This window comes from Choloepus didactylus, chromosome 17 (assembly GCF_015220235.1).
Source record: "Choloepus didactylus isolate mChoDid1 chromosome 17, mChoDid1.pri, whole genome shotgun sequence".
Taxonomy (NCBI): domain Eukaryota; kingdom Metazoa; phylum Chordata; class Mammalia; order Pilosa; family Megalonychidae; genus Choloepus; species Choloepus didactylus.
In genome coordinates, this window is record NC_051323.1 from 48,434,927 (window position 1) to 48,449,622 (window position 14,696).

The 14,696-nt window shown below is 38.1% G+C and overlaps 2 protein-coding genes across 4 annotated transcripts in view; one reads left to right on the top strand and one right to left on the bottom strand.

Annotated features, from left to right (window-relative positions):
- Positions 1-14,696, bottom strand: part of PLEKHH2 (pleckstrin homology, MyTH4 and FERM domain containing H2) — a 156,681-nt gene that overhangs the window by 119,336 nt on the left and 22,649 nt on the right. For all 3 annotated transcript variants that reach the window (XM_037807077.1, XM_037807076.1, XM_037807078.1), the window contains exon 3: positions 10,466-10,528. In XM_037807077.1, the coding sequence (XP_037663005.1) occupies positions 10,466-10,528 (63 nt within the window). The remainder of the gene's footprint in view (positions 1-10,465; positions 10,529-14,696) is intronic.
- Positions 11,866-13,141, top strand: C1GALT1C1L (C1GALT1 specific chaperone 1 like). The gene has a single exon (XM_037807080.1). It carries the CDS (start codon positions 12,004-12,006, stop codon positions 12,949-12,951), a length of 948 nt encoding a protein of 315 aa, XP_037663008.1. The 5' UTR covers positions 11,866-12,003; the 3' UTR covers positions 12,952-13,141.

Sequence of the window (14,696 nt, forward strand, 5' to 3'; positions counted from 1 at the left end):
CATAATAGCTTTATTCATAACAATCCAAAACTGAAAATGAACCAAGATTTGGCAGCATGCAAAGTGAAGGCAGAAAACATGCCAAACTTAGAAAATACAAGAATTTTAATACACACTTCTTGAAAGAAATAATTTTGTATTTAAACCTTCTGAAATTCTTGGCTCAAGTGAATTTGGCAGAGATCTTTTCAGAAAATATGAAGCTATGGATTTAGGATCATTAGACAAACCTTAGGGCCGGATGGGCCCACCCAAACCGCTTGTTTTACTATTGACAAGGTCCAGAAGGTGAGGTCCAGAAGGCCTACATGAGTTATCAAAACATTATTTAAAAAATAAAAGTGGTGGAGGCGGGGCAAGATGGCCAACTGGTGAGCTGTATATTTTAGTTACTCCTCCAGGAGAGTAGGTAGAAAGCCAGGAACTGCGTGGACTGGACACCACAGAGCAATCTGACTTTGGGCATACTTCATACAACACTCATGAAAACGTGGAACTGCTGAGATCAGCAAAATCTGTAAGTTTTTGCGGCCAGGGGACCTGCTCCCCTCCCTGCCAGGCTCAGTCCCGTGGGAGGAGGGGCTGTCAGCTCCGGGAAGGAGAAGGGAGAACTGCAGTGGCAGCCCGTATCGGAAACTCATTCTACTGATCCAAACTCCAACCATAGATAGACTGAGACCAGACACCAGAGAATCTGAGAGCAGCCAGCCCAGCAGAGAGGAGACAGGCATAGAAAAAAAACAACACAAAAAACTCCAAAATAAAAGTGGAGGATTTTTGGAGTTCTGGTGAACATAGAAAGGGGAAGGGCAGAGCTCAGGCCCTGAGGCGCATATGCAAATCCCGAAGAAAAGCTGATCTCTCTGCCCTGTGGACCTTTCCTTAATGGCCCTGGTTGCTTTGTCTATTAGCATTTCAATAACCCATTAGATCTCTGAGGAGGGCCCTTTTTTTTTTTTTTTTTTTTTTTTAATCCTTTTTTCTTTTTCTAAAACAAGTACTCTAAGAAGCCCAATACAGAAAGCTTCAAAGACTTGCAATTTGGGCAGGTCAAGTCAAGAGCAGAACTAAGAGAGCTCTGAGACAAAAGGCAATAATCCAGTGGCTGAGAAAATTCATAAACACCACAACTTCCCAAGAAAAGGGGGGTGTCCGCTCACAGCCATCATCCTGGTGGACAGGAAACACTCCTGCCCATCGCCAGCCCCATAGCCCAGAGCTGCCCCAGACAACCCAGTGTGATGGAAGTGCTTCAAATAACAGGCACACACCACAAAACTGGGCGTGGACATTAGCCTTCCCTGCAACCTCAGCTGATTGTCCCAGAGTTGGGAAGGTGGAGCAGTGTGAATTAACAAAGCCCCATTCAGCCATCATTTCAACAGACTGGGAGCCTCCCTACACAGCCCAGCAGCCCAGAATTGCCCTGGGGGGACGGCACTCACCTGTGACATAGCACAGTCATCCCTCAACAGAGGACCTGGGGTGCACAGCCTGGAAGAGGGGCCCACTTGCAAGTCTCAGGAGCCATACGCCAATACCAAGGACTTGTGGGTCAGTGGCAGAGACAAACTGTGGCAGGACTGAACTGAAGGATTAGACTATTGCAGCAGCTTTAAAACTCTAGGATCACCAGGGAGATTTGATTGTTAGGGCCACCCCCCCCTCCCTGACTGCCCAGAAACACGCCCCATATACAGGGCAGGCAAAACCAACTACACATGCAAGCTTGGTACACCAATTGGACCCCACAAGATTCACTCCCCCACTCACCAAAAAGGTTAAGCAGGGTAGAACTGGCTTGTGGAGAACAGGTGGCTCGTGGACACCACCTGCTGGTTAGTTAGAGAAAGTGTACTCCACGAAGCTGTAGATCTGATAAATTAGAAATAAGGACTTCAATTGGTCTACAAATCCTAAAAGAACCCTATCAAGTTCAGCAAATGCCACGAGGCCAAAAACAACAGAAAATTATAAAGCATATGAAAAAACCAGACGATATGGATAACCCATGCCCAAGCACCCAAATCAAAAGATCAGAAGACACACAGCACCTAGAGCAGCTACTCAAAGAACTAAAGATGAACAATGAGACCATAGTACGGGAGACAAAGGAAATCAAGAAGACCCTAGAAGAGCATAAAGAAGACATTGCAAGACTAAATAAAAAAATGGATGATCTTATGGAAATTAAAGAAACTGTTGACCAAATTAAAAAGATTCTGGACACTCATAGTACAAGACTAGAGGAAGCTGAACAATGAATCAGTGAACTGGAAGATGACAGAAGGGAAAATGAAACCATAAAAGAAAGAATGGGGAAAAAAATTGAAAAAATCGAAATGGACCTCAGGGATATGATACATAATATGAAACGTCCGAATATAAGACTCATTGGTGTCCCAGAAGGGGAAGAAAAGGGTAAAGGTCTAGGAAGAGTATTCAAAGAAATTGTTGGGGAAAACTTCCCAAATCTTCTAAACAACATAAATACACAAATCATAAATGCTCAGCAAACTCCAAATAGAATAAATCCAAATAAACCCACTCCGAGACATATACTGATCACACTGTCAAACACAGAAGAGAAGGAGCAAGTTCTGAAAGCAGCAAGAGAAAAGCAATTCACCACATACAAAGGAAACAGCATAAGACTAAGTAGTGACTACTCAGCAGCCACCATGGAGGTGAGAAGGCAGTGGCACGATATATTTAAAATTCTGAGTGAGAAAAATTTCCAGCCAAGAATACTTTATCCAGCAAAGCTCTCCTTCAAATTTGAGGGAGAGCTTAAATTTTTCACAGACAAACAAATGCTGAGAGAATTTGCTAACAAGAGACCTGCCCTACTTGAGATACTAAAGAGAGCCCTACAGACAGAGAAACAAAGAAAGGAGAGAGAGATTTGGAGAAAGGTTCAGTACTAAAGAGATTCGGTATGGGTACAATAAAGGATATTAATAGACAGAGGGGAAAAATATGACAAACATAAACCAAAGGATAAGATGGCTGATTCAAGAAATGCCTTCACGGTTATAACGTTGAATGTAAATGGATTAAACTCCCCAATTAAAAGATATAGATTCGCAGAATGGATCAAAAAAAATGAACCATCAATATGTTGCATACAAGAGACTCATCTTAGACACAGGGACACAAAGAAACTGAAAGTGAAAGGATGGAAAAAAATATTTCATGCAAGCTACAGCCAAAAGAAAGCAGGTGTAGCAATATTAATCTCAGATAAAATAGACTTCAAATGCAGGGATGTTTTGAGAGACAAAGAAGGCGACTACATACTAATAAAAGGGGCAATTCAGCAAGAAGAAATAACAATCGTAAATGTCTATGCACCCAATCAAGGTGCCACAAAATACATGAGAGAAACACTGGCAAAACTAAAGGAAGCAATTGATGTTTCCACAATAATTGTGGGAGACTTCAACACATCACTCTCTCCTATAGATAGATCAACCAGAAAGAAGACCAATAAGGAAATTGAAAACTTAAACAATCTGATAAATGAATTAGATTTAACAGACATATACAGGACATTACATCCCAAATCACCAGGATACACATACTTTTCTAGTGCTCATGGAACTTTCTCCAGAATGGATCATATGCTGGGACATAAAACAAGCCTCAATAAATTTAAAAAGATTGAAATTATTCAAAGCACATTCTCTGACCACAATGGAATACAATTAGAAGTCAATAACCATCAGAGACTTAGAAAATTCACAAATACCTGGAGGTTAAACAACACACTCCTAAACAATCAGTGGGTTAAAGAAGAAATAGCAAGAGAAATTGCTAAATATATAGAGACGAATGAAAATGAGAACACAATATACCAAAACCTATGGGATGCAGCAAAAGCAGTGCTAAGGGGGAAATTTATAGCACTAAACGCATATATTAAAAAGGAAGAAAGAGCCAAAATCAAAGAACTAATGGATCAACTGAAGAAGCTAGAAAACGAACAGCAAACCAACCCTAAACCAAGTAGAAGAAAAGAAATAACAAGGATTAAAGCAGAAATAAATGGCATAGAGAACAAAAAAACAATAGAGAGGATAAATATCACCAAAAGTTGGTTCTTTGAGAAGATCAACAAGATTGACAAACCCCTAGCTAGACTGACAAAATCAAAAAGAGAGAAGACCCATATAAACAAAATAATGAATGAAAAAGGTGACATAACTGCAGATCCTGAAGAAATTTAAAAAATTATAAGAGGATACTATGAACAACTGTATGGCAACAAACTGGATAATGTAGAGGAAATGGACAATTTCCTGGAAACATATGAACAACCTAGACTGACCAGAGAAGAAATAGAAGACCTCAACCAACCCATCACAAGCAAAGAGATCCAATCAGTCATCAAAAATTTTCCCACAAATAAATGCCCAGGGCCAGATGGCTTCACAGGGGAATTCTACCAAACGTTCCAGAAAGAACTGACACCAATCCTACTCAAACTCTTTCAAAACATTGAAGAAAATGGAACACTACCTAACTCATTTTATGAAGCTAACATCAATCTAATACCAAAACCAGGCAAAGATGCTACAAAAAAGTCAAACTACCGGCCAATCTCCCTAATGAATATAGATGCAAAAATCCTCAACAAAATACTTGCAAATCGAATCCAAAGACACATTAAAAAAATCATACACCATGACCAAGTGGGGTTCATTCCAGGCATGCAAGGATGGTTCAACATAAGAAAATCAATCAATGTATTACAACACATTAACAAGTCAAAAGGGAAAAATCAATTGATCATCTCAATAGATGCTGAAAAAGCATTTGACAAAATCCAACATCCCTTTTTGATAAAAACACTTCAAAAGGTAGGAATTGAAGGAAACTTCCTCAACATGATAAAGAGCATATATGAAAAACCCACAGCCAGCATAGTACTCAATGGTGAGAGACTGAAAGCCTTCCCTCTAAGATCAGGAACAAGGCAAGGATGCCCGCTGTCACCACTGTTATTCAACATTGTGCTGGAAGTGCTAGCCAGGGCAATCCGGCAAGACAAAGAAATAAAAGGCATCGAAATTGGAAAAGAAGAAGTAAAACTGTCATTGTTTGCAGATGATATGATCTTATATCTAGAAAACCCTGAGAAATCGACGATACAGCTACTAGAGCTAATAAACAAATTTAGCAAAGTAGCGGGATACAAGGTTAATGCACATAAGTCAGTAATGTTTCTATATGCTAGAAATGAACAAACTGAAGAGACACTCAAGAAAAAGATACCATTTTCAATAGCAACTAAAAAAATCAAGTACCTAGGAATAAACTTAACCAAAGATGTAAAAGACCTATACAAAGAAAACTACATAACTCTACTAAAAGAAATAGAAGGGGACCTTAAAAGATGGAAAAATATTCCATGTTCATGGATAGGAAGGCTAAATGTCATTAAGATGTCAATTCTACCCAAACTCATCTACAGATTCAATGCAATCCCAATCAAAATTCCAACAACCTACTTTGCAGACTTGGAAAAGCTAGTTATCAAATTTATCTGGAAAGGGAAGATGCCTCGAATTGCTAAAGACACTCTAAAAAAGAAAAACGAAGTGGGAGGACTTACACTCCCTGACTTTGAAGCTTATTATAAAGCCACAGTTGCCAAAACAGCATGGTACTGGCACAAAGATAGACATATAGATCAATGGAATCGAATTGAGAATTCAGAGATAGACCCTCAGATCTATGGCCGACTGATCTTTGATAAGGCCCCCAAAGTCACTGAACTGAGTCATAATGGTCTTTTCAACAAATGGGGCTGGGAGAGTTGGATATCCATATCCAAAAGAATGAAAGAGGACCCCTACCTTACCCCCTACAGAAAAAGTAACTCAAAATGGACCAAAGATCTCAATATAAAAGAAAGTACCATAAAACTCCTAGAAGATAATGTAGGAAAACATCTTCAAGACCTTGTATTAGGCGGCCACTTCCTAGACTTTACACCCAAAGCACAAGCAACAAAAGAGAAAATAGATAAATGGGAACTCCTCAAGCTTAGAAGTTTCTGCACCTGAAAGGAATTTCTCAGAAAGGTAAAGAGGCAGCCAACTCAATGGGAAAAAATTTTTGGAAACCATGTATCTGACAAAAGACTGATATCTTGCATATATAAAGAAATCCTACAACTCAAGGACAATAGTACAGACAGCCCAATTATAAAATGGGCAAAAGATATGAAAAGACAGTTCTCTGAAGAGGAAATACAAATGGCCAAGAAACACATGAAAAAATGTTGAGCTTCCCTAGCTATTAGAGAGATGCAAATTAAGACCACAATGAGATACCATCTAACACCGGTTAGAATGGCTGCCATTAAACAAACAGGAAACTACAAATGCTGGAGGAGATGTGGAGAAATTGGAACTCTTATTCATTCTTTGTGGGACTGTATAATGGTTCAGCCACTCTGGAAGTCAGTCTGGCAGTTCCTTAGAAAACTAGATACAGAGTTACCATTCGATCCAGCGATTGCACTTCTCAGTATATACCCGGAAGGTTGGAAAGCAGTGACACGAACAGATATCTGCACGCCAATGTTCATAGCAGCATTATTCACAATTGCCAAGAGATGGAAACAACCCAAATGTCCTTCAACAGATGAGTGGATAAATAAAATGTGGTATATACACACGATGGAATACTACGCGGCAGTAAGAAGGAACGATCTCGTGAAACATATGACAACATGGATGAACCTTGAAGACATAATGCTGAGCGAAATAAGCCAGGCACAAAAAGAGAAATATTATATGCTACCACTAATGTGAACTTTGAAAAATGTAAAACAAATGGTTTATAATGTAGAATGCAGGGGAACTAGCAATAGAGAGCAATTAAGGAAGGGGGAACAATAATCCAAGAAGAACAGATAAGCTATTTAACGTTCTGGGGATGCCCAGGAATGACTATGGTCTGTTAATTTCTGATGGATATAGTAGGAGCAAGTTCACAGAAATGTTGCTATATTATGTAACTTTCTTGGGGTAAAGTAGGAACATGTTGGAAGTTAAGCAGTTATCTTAGGTTAGTTGTCTTTTTCTTACTCCCTTGTTATGGTCTCTTTGAAATGTTCTTTTATTGTATGTTTGTTTTCTTTTTAACTTTTTTTTCATACAGTTGATTTAAAAAAGAAGGGAAAGTTAAAAAAAAAAAAAGAAAAACAAGGAAAAAAAAAAGATGTAGTGCCCCCTTGAGGAGCCTGTGGAGAATGCAGGGGTATTCGCCTACCCCACCTCCATGGTTGCTAACATGACCACAGACATAGGGGACTGGTGGTTTGATGGGTTGAGCCCTCTACCATAAGTTTTACCCTTGGGAAGACGGTTGCTGCAAAGGAGAGGCTAGGCATCCCTATGGTTGTGCCTAAGAGCCTCCTCCCGAATGCCTCTTTGTTGCTCAGATGTGGCCCTCTCTCTCTGGCTAAGCCAACTTGAAAGGTGAAATCACTGCCCTCCCCCCTACGTGGGATCAGACACCCAGAGGAGTGAATCTCCCTGGCAACGTGGAATATGACTCCCGGGGAGGAATGTAGACCTGGCATCGTGGGACGGAGAACATCTTCTTGACCAAAAGGGGGATGTGAAAGGAAATGAAATAAGCTTCAGTGGCAGAGAGATTCCAAAAGGAGCCGAGAGGTCACTCTGGTGGGCACTCTTACGCACACTTTAGACAACCCTTTTTAGGTTCCAAAGAATTGGGGTAGCTGGTGGTGGATACCTGAAACTATCAAACTACAACCCAGAACCCATGAATCTCGAAGACAGTTGTATAAAAATGTAGCTTATGAGGGGTGACAATGGGATTGGGAAAGCCATAAGGACCACATTCCACTTTGTCTAGTTTATGGATGGATGAGTAGAAAAATAGGGGAAGGAAACAAACAGACAAAGGTACCCAGTGTTCTTTTTTACTTCAATTGTTCTTTTTCACTCTAATTATTATTCTTGTTATTTTTGTGTGTGTGCCAATGAAGGTGTCAGGGATTGATTTAGGTGATCAATGTACAACTATGTAATGGTACTGTAAACAATCGAAAGTACGATTTGTTTTGTATGACTGCGTGGTATGTGAATGTATCTCAGTAAAATGAAGATTTAAAAAAAAATAAAAATAAAAATAAAAGTGGTACATTCAAGTACAATTATCTCTAGTCACAGAATCAATGAAAAAATTATTAGCACTAATAAACAAGTTCAGCAAGAATACAGAATACAAGATGAAAATATAAAAATCAATTTTATTTTTATACACTTGCAATAAACAATCAGAAAATGAAATTAAGAAATCAATTCCATTTACAATAGCACCCAAAAGATTAAAATGCCTAGGAGTAAATTTAACCTAGGAATTAAAAGACTCCTACACTGAAAACTACAAAACATTGATGAAAGAAATTAAAGAAGATCTAAATAAATGGAAAGACATCCCATGTTCATAAATTAGAACACTTAATATCATTAAGATGGCAATATTCCCCAAAGCAATCTACAGACTCAGTGTACTCCCTATCAAAATTCTAATAGCCTTTATTTTGCAGAAGTGGAAAAGCTGATGCTCAAATTCATATGGAACTGGAAGGGGCTCCAAATAGCCAAAATGATCTTGAAAAAGAACAAAGAGGGCTCACACTTCCAAGTTTCAAAACTTACTACAAAGCTACAGTAATAAAAGCAGTGTGGTACTGGCATACAGACCAACAGAATTGAATTGGGAGTCCAGAAATAAACCCACACATTTACACTCAATTAATTTTCACAACGATGACACGACCATCAATGGAGAAAGAACCGTCTTTCAAACAAATGGTGCTCTGACAACTGGACAGCCAGATATAAACGAATGAGGTTGGACCCTACCAAAAGTAAAAATGCAAATGGACCAAAGACTTAAATGTAAGAGCTAAAACCATAAAATGCTTAGAATAAAACACTGGGGTAAATCTTCATGACCTTGAATTTGGCAATGGTTTCTTAGATATGACATCAAAAGCACAAGTAACAATAGAAGAAAGATAAACAGAACATCAAAATCGAAAACTTTTTTCTTCAAAGACACGATCAAGAAAGTGAAAAGACAACCAACAGAAAGGAAGAAAATATTTGCAAATCATATATGTGCCAAGGGACTTTTATCCAGATTATATAAAGAACCCAACATTCATATACTGCTGGTGGGAGTGTAAAATGGTACAGCCACTTTGGAAAACAGTCTAGCAGGTTCCTGCAATGGTTAAACACACACTTACAATATGACCCAGCAGTTCTACTCCTAGGTATATACCCCAGAGAAATGAAAAACCATTTTCACACAAAAATCTTGGATACAAATGTTGATAGCATCATTATTCCTAATAGCCAAAAGGTAGAAACAACCCAATGTTATCAATTGATGAACGGATAAACAAAATGTGATATAGCCATACAATAGAATATCATTCTGCCATAAAAATAAATGAAGTACTGATACATGCCACAAAATGTTATACTAAGTGGAAGAAGTCTGTCATAAAAGACCACATATTATATAATTCCATTCATATGAAACACCCAGAATAGGAAAATCTATAGGAACATACTAAAGCAGATTAGTGATTACTTAGTGGAGGGTGGAAGATTGGGAAGGAGGAGGGAGGACAGGTAAAGGGTACGGGTTTGCTTTTGAAAGTGATGAAAATGATTTGAAATTTACTGTGGTGATGGTTGCACACAGCTGTGACTATACTAAAAACCAAACAAATTTCATTCTTCAGGTGAACTGTATCATATGTGAATTACATCTTAATAAGGCCATTTCAGAACTTCATAAAATAAAAACAATCATTCCTAATTGCACAATTTGGACAAATTTCTACTAAAATTTTGGAGATGTTTCCGGTCAGTGTTTTTTTTAAATTCATATGTTTGGCTTTTCTCCCACATAAATAATAACACATTACATATAAAATTATGTATATATTTTTCCTATGCAAGTACTTACATTTTTCCATGTAAGTACATATCCTTTGTAATCATTACTTTTAATGGCTGTTTATTATTTCACGGAGTGGATACAATTCACTTATTCATTCCCTTATAATATGACATTCACATTATTTCCAACTTTTCATTACAATAAATAAAGCTGCTGTGAACATACATATATATATACATCATTATGGTTAGGATTATCAACAAGGTCATATTAGATTTTCTTAGAAGATGAAACTTTCTAATGAAAGTCTTTTTTTCTTGAAAATTTGTTAATGGGCAAAATAGAGTGAGTTTCTTCATTATCTCCATGGATCAAGCTCATGAACATCATGATATGATGTAGAGGAGAGCTGAGAGCTGAGAACTCTCCTGCTATTTTGGGGAAAGCAATCTTTATATTGGTAGAGGCAGCAAAAAAATTAGCTAAAATTATACTCTACCTGTTGAAAAGCCTTTTCTGCTTGACGTTCAGCATCAGTAACTTGTCTCTCAAGCTGTTGCATCTGTAAGGTAAATAGGAAAAATATAAAAATTCTTATTTCCCTTTTGGAAAGGGATTTAAAAATCTCACAATGTCACAAATTTCTTTAAGAATATTCAAAGTACTCCACTGGATATGTGTTACATACAATTAGCAGATTGAAGGTTCTTTTCATTTTCAAAAATGGATCAAACAAAATGTCAAGGGTTTAATACTTTTCATACAATGAAATATATACCACCTGAGTATTCATCACAAGAAATTTCTTCATGGGATAGTATGATGGTTTGAAACTGTATATATCCCAGAAAAATATGTTCTTAAATTTAATCCATTCCTGTGGGTATGAACCCATTGTAAGTAGGACCTTTCCACGAGGTTACTTCAGTTAAGACGTAAATCAGGAAGGGTCTTAATCCTATCACTGGAGTCCTTTATAAGAGAATGAAATTCAGACAAAGAGGGAGAAAGCCACAGAAAGGAGCAAGCAGATGAACATTAGCAGAACCCAGAAGAGAAGGGAGAGGCCAAGAGATGCCGCCATGTGCCTTGCCATACGACAAACTAAGGGTGAAGGATCACCAGCAGCCAGCCCCAGGACGCCAGCCTTCAGGGAGAAAACATCGCTTTGCCGACGCCTTGATTTGGACTTTCTTTTAGCCTCAAGACTATAAGCTAGTAAATTCCCATTGTTTAAGTCGACCCATTTCATGGTATTTACTCAAGCAGCCTAGGAAACTAAAACAGATAGAAAATTGGAAATTACTGATCAACACATATTAAGAATAATACATTAAATGTGAAAGAAAAGAAAGACTTCAAATGTCATACATGATGTTTATCAAAAAGGACGTCAAGGAAGTGATTTATTCTCATGAGTTCCATAGGTGATGTAAAGAGTACAGTAGAGATTCTTTGATTAAACACACACAAATCCAGAAAAGTGTAGGACACAGAGAATTGGAAAAATAAAGGTATTTTTAAAAAACTCTGTAGAGAATAAAAAGTTCAGAGACTTAAAGTAAAACACCAAAATAAAATAAACAAAAGCCATAAAAAGGACCAATGCAAACTAACGTAAAAGATATGTGTACCAGGCAGTGAATACACAAACCATGATGTAAAACTTAATTTCAAATTCCTTTTTCCTCAGCTTTCTCATAGCCTCTGAAAAATACGAGAAAGTTTGGACAACTTTAGAGTCTTCGGTGACTCGATCTATGCTCATTTCCGATTTTGTTGTTGTCTGGTATTTTGCAAGCCGGGAACTTCGAGTCCACCTCAAACTCAGCAGCCACCGATTCGCGTCCCCGCCCTCCCCGCCGCCGACGCGCCCGGTTCCAGCCCCGCCCTCTTCTCCGAACCACCGAGGAGCGGCCTCCCGCAGCTAGAGCGGCGAAACCCGGAGTGCGACCCCCGGGCGAGGCGGCGTGGGCCGAAGGCACCCGATCGGAGGCTGCGTTTGACTCGCGGGCGCTGTTCTCAACGCCTGGAAAAATGGATTCCCCTAGAACGGCATCGTTTGTTAAGGGTATGCTGTTTGGGAGCATTGCCTGTGTTTTGATAACTGTGTTTGGCCAAATTACCATTCGTCACAGAGGTAGATCTCAAGACCACAGGCACCATCACCTTCTCGCACCTAACAGTGAAGATTTCTATAATATTTCAGAATTGCAACGTTTGCAGTTTAGTAGAAGTATCCGCGTTTACTGTATCATTCTTGGAGAATCCAAAGATGAGCGTTATTGGACTGTGCTGAAACAGACTTGGACCAAACACTGTGACAAAGCAGAGTTCTACGGTACTAAAGATGGTAATTCGTTCAATATAGAAACAAATGATCCATGGACACAGATGAGCAAAACTTATGAATACGTCTTTAAAAATTATGGCAACAATTACAATTGGTTCTTTCTTGCACGCCCCACTACTTTTGCTGTCATTGAAAATTTAAAGTATTTTTTGTTTAAAAGGGACGCATCACAGCCTTTCTATCTGGGCCACACTATAAAATCTGGAGACCTCGAGTATGTGGCTGTGGAAGGAGGAATTGTCTTAAGCATAGAGTCGATGAAAAGACTTAACAGCCTCCTCAATGACTCTGGAAATTGTGTAGATCAAAGTATGATTTGGAGGTCATCTGAGGATAAGCAGCTAGCTGTCTGCCTGAAATATGCAGGAGTTCTTGCAGAAAATGCAGAGGATTCACAAGGAAGAGATGTATTTAATACAAAACCAATTGAACATCTTATTCAAGAGGCAGTGACTAATAACCCCCAGCAAGTAGTTGAAGGCTGTTGTTCAGATATGGCTATTACTTTTAATGGATTGACTCCCCCCAAAATGGAAGTAATGACGTATGGCGTGTACCGGCTCAGAGCATTTGGACATCATTTCAATGATTCATTGGTTTTCTCACCTCCAAAAGGTTCTGAAAATGACTGAGGGCTGGCGAATAATAGATGTGTGCTGACAAAAACAGTAGCCAATCAACACATTTGACTTCTGAGCACTTCAAATGTGATTAGTCCAATTAAAATGTGGTATAAATGAAAAATACATACCTCATTCAATAATACATATATATTTTCAAAGACAGTACAAAATATGGAAAATATTTCAGTAATTTTTGTATACTGACTACATGTTGAAATGGTATTTTCGATATATTGCATTAAATAAATTCTACTATTAAAATTAATTTCACCTGTTTCTTTTTCATTGTATTAATGTGGCTATTAGAATATTTTAAATCACATATGTGGCTCTACTGGATAGCTAAGAACTTGGTTATTACCTACATATGGCAATTTAACTGCCTGTCCTCATGGCAGCTTTTTTTTTTTTTTAATCCTAAAGGCAGTTTACTGCAGAGATCTAGACACTAGACAAGGTTTCAAACATTTGATATGTAAATAGCTTTTTCCCAGTTGCATTCTCTGGATCTCATGTCATCTTTAATTTTTGTGGAAATATTTTAAATGTTCAATGAGCAAGTATTGTTGTCCAAAAACACTGAGTTATTGCTATGGACCATGACACATATAGTAGCAGTTGGACAAGCACCTTCCTTAAACTAAAGGATATTCCTTAAACTAAAACGCCAACTGGCACACACATGTGAACACCACATTCTTTCACAACTGGCAATGTGCTGACAGTTGTCACATCTATAATATAACTGCATTATATTTTCAGGGGATTTTTGGCACCTGTGGGGCCTTTTAAATATTGTTGGGGTTGCCAGGAGAAACAGAAAAATCCACAAACAGGTTGCTGATTTGTAAAATTTTGCTAGTGAATAAAAACCACACTAAACAGTTTCTTACAAGGAAATCTTGAGAGCTTTTTCTGAAATGTTTGGTTTCTAGCAGTGAGGGGGGAACCTTACCTGTTTGATTCACTATTATACACCTAATAGAGTGCACGTGGAAGGTACTTTATATAATGAATTACTGAAGAAAATGTCAAAGTTGTCTGTCATCTGTAAAGCACCCAGCACATGAAAATATTGTTTTCACCACTGCCATATTTAACCATTCAAATAACTTTTTTTTCCTGCTCTAATGGCCTCATATTTTCTACCTTGTAGTATTTTCCAAATGACATTGTAAGTTGCTTGAAGACAAAAATTCATGTGTGAATACCCTTTGTATATCCTCCATAGCACCATACCTTGCATATACCATATACCGGTGACTCAATAAAATTCTAGAAGCCTTGGTAGCAAGCAGTAACCTAGAAAAAATACTCGTTTTCATTATAAAAAGCATTACGTGCGCACACACAAGCACACACATGCTATAAGGTTACAAACAGGCTTAATTTGCTGGAAATGATAATTGTTTCTCTGTATGTGTATGCCTTTGAATGCAAGTTAATTAAAAGCACAGGCCCAAAAAGTCATTTTTGTTTTCTCAATAAAAATGGGAGTAGTCTTTGAAATATTAATATAGGGAAAAGTCGAAAGATCACTGAATTGGAGGCAGAAGATCTAAATTTGAATACAGATTCCACTATTTATTAGCTGTATAATAAAGGGCAAGTCATTTAACTTCCCTGAGTCTCCATTCTCTACCTGTAAAATGATAATGACAACATTATCTCCCAGCACTGATGTGAATATCAAATAGGACAGTGCTGAGCATAGTATCTAATACTTAATAGGTGTTCAATGAATGTCTTTTGAA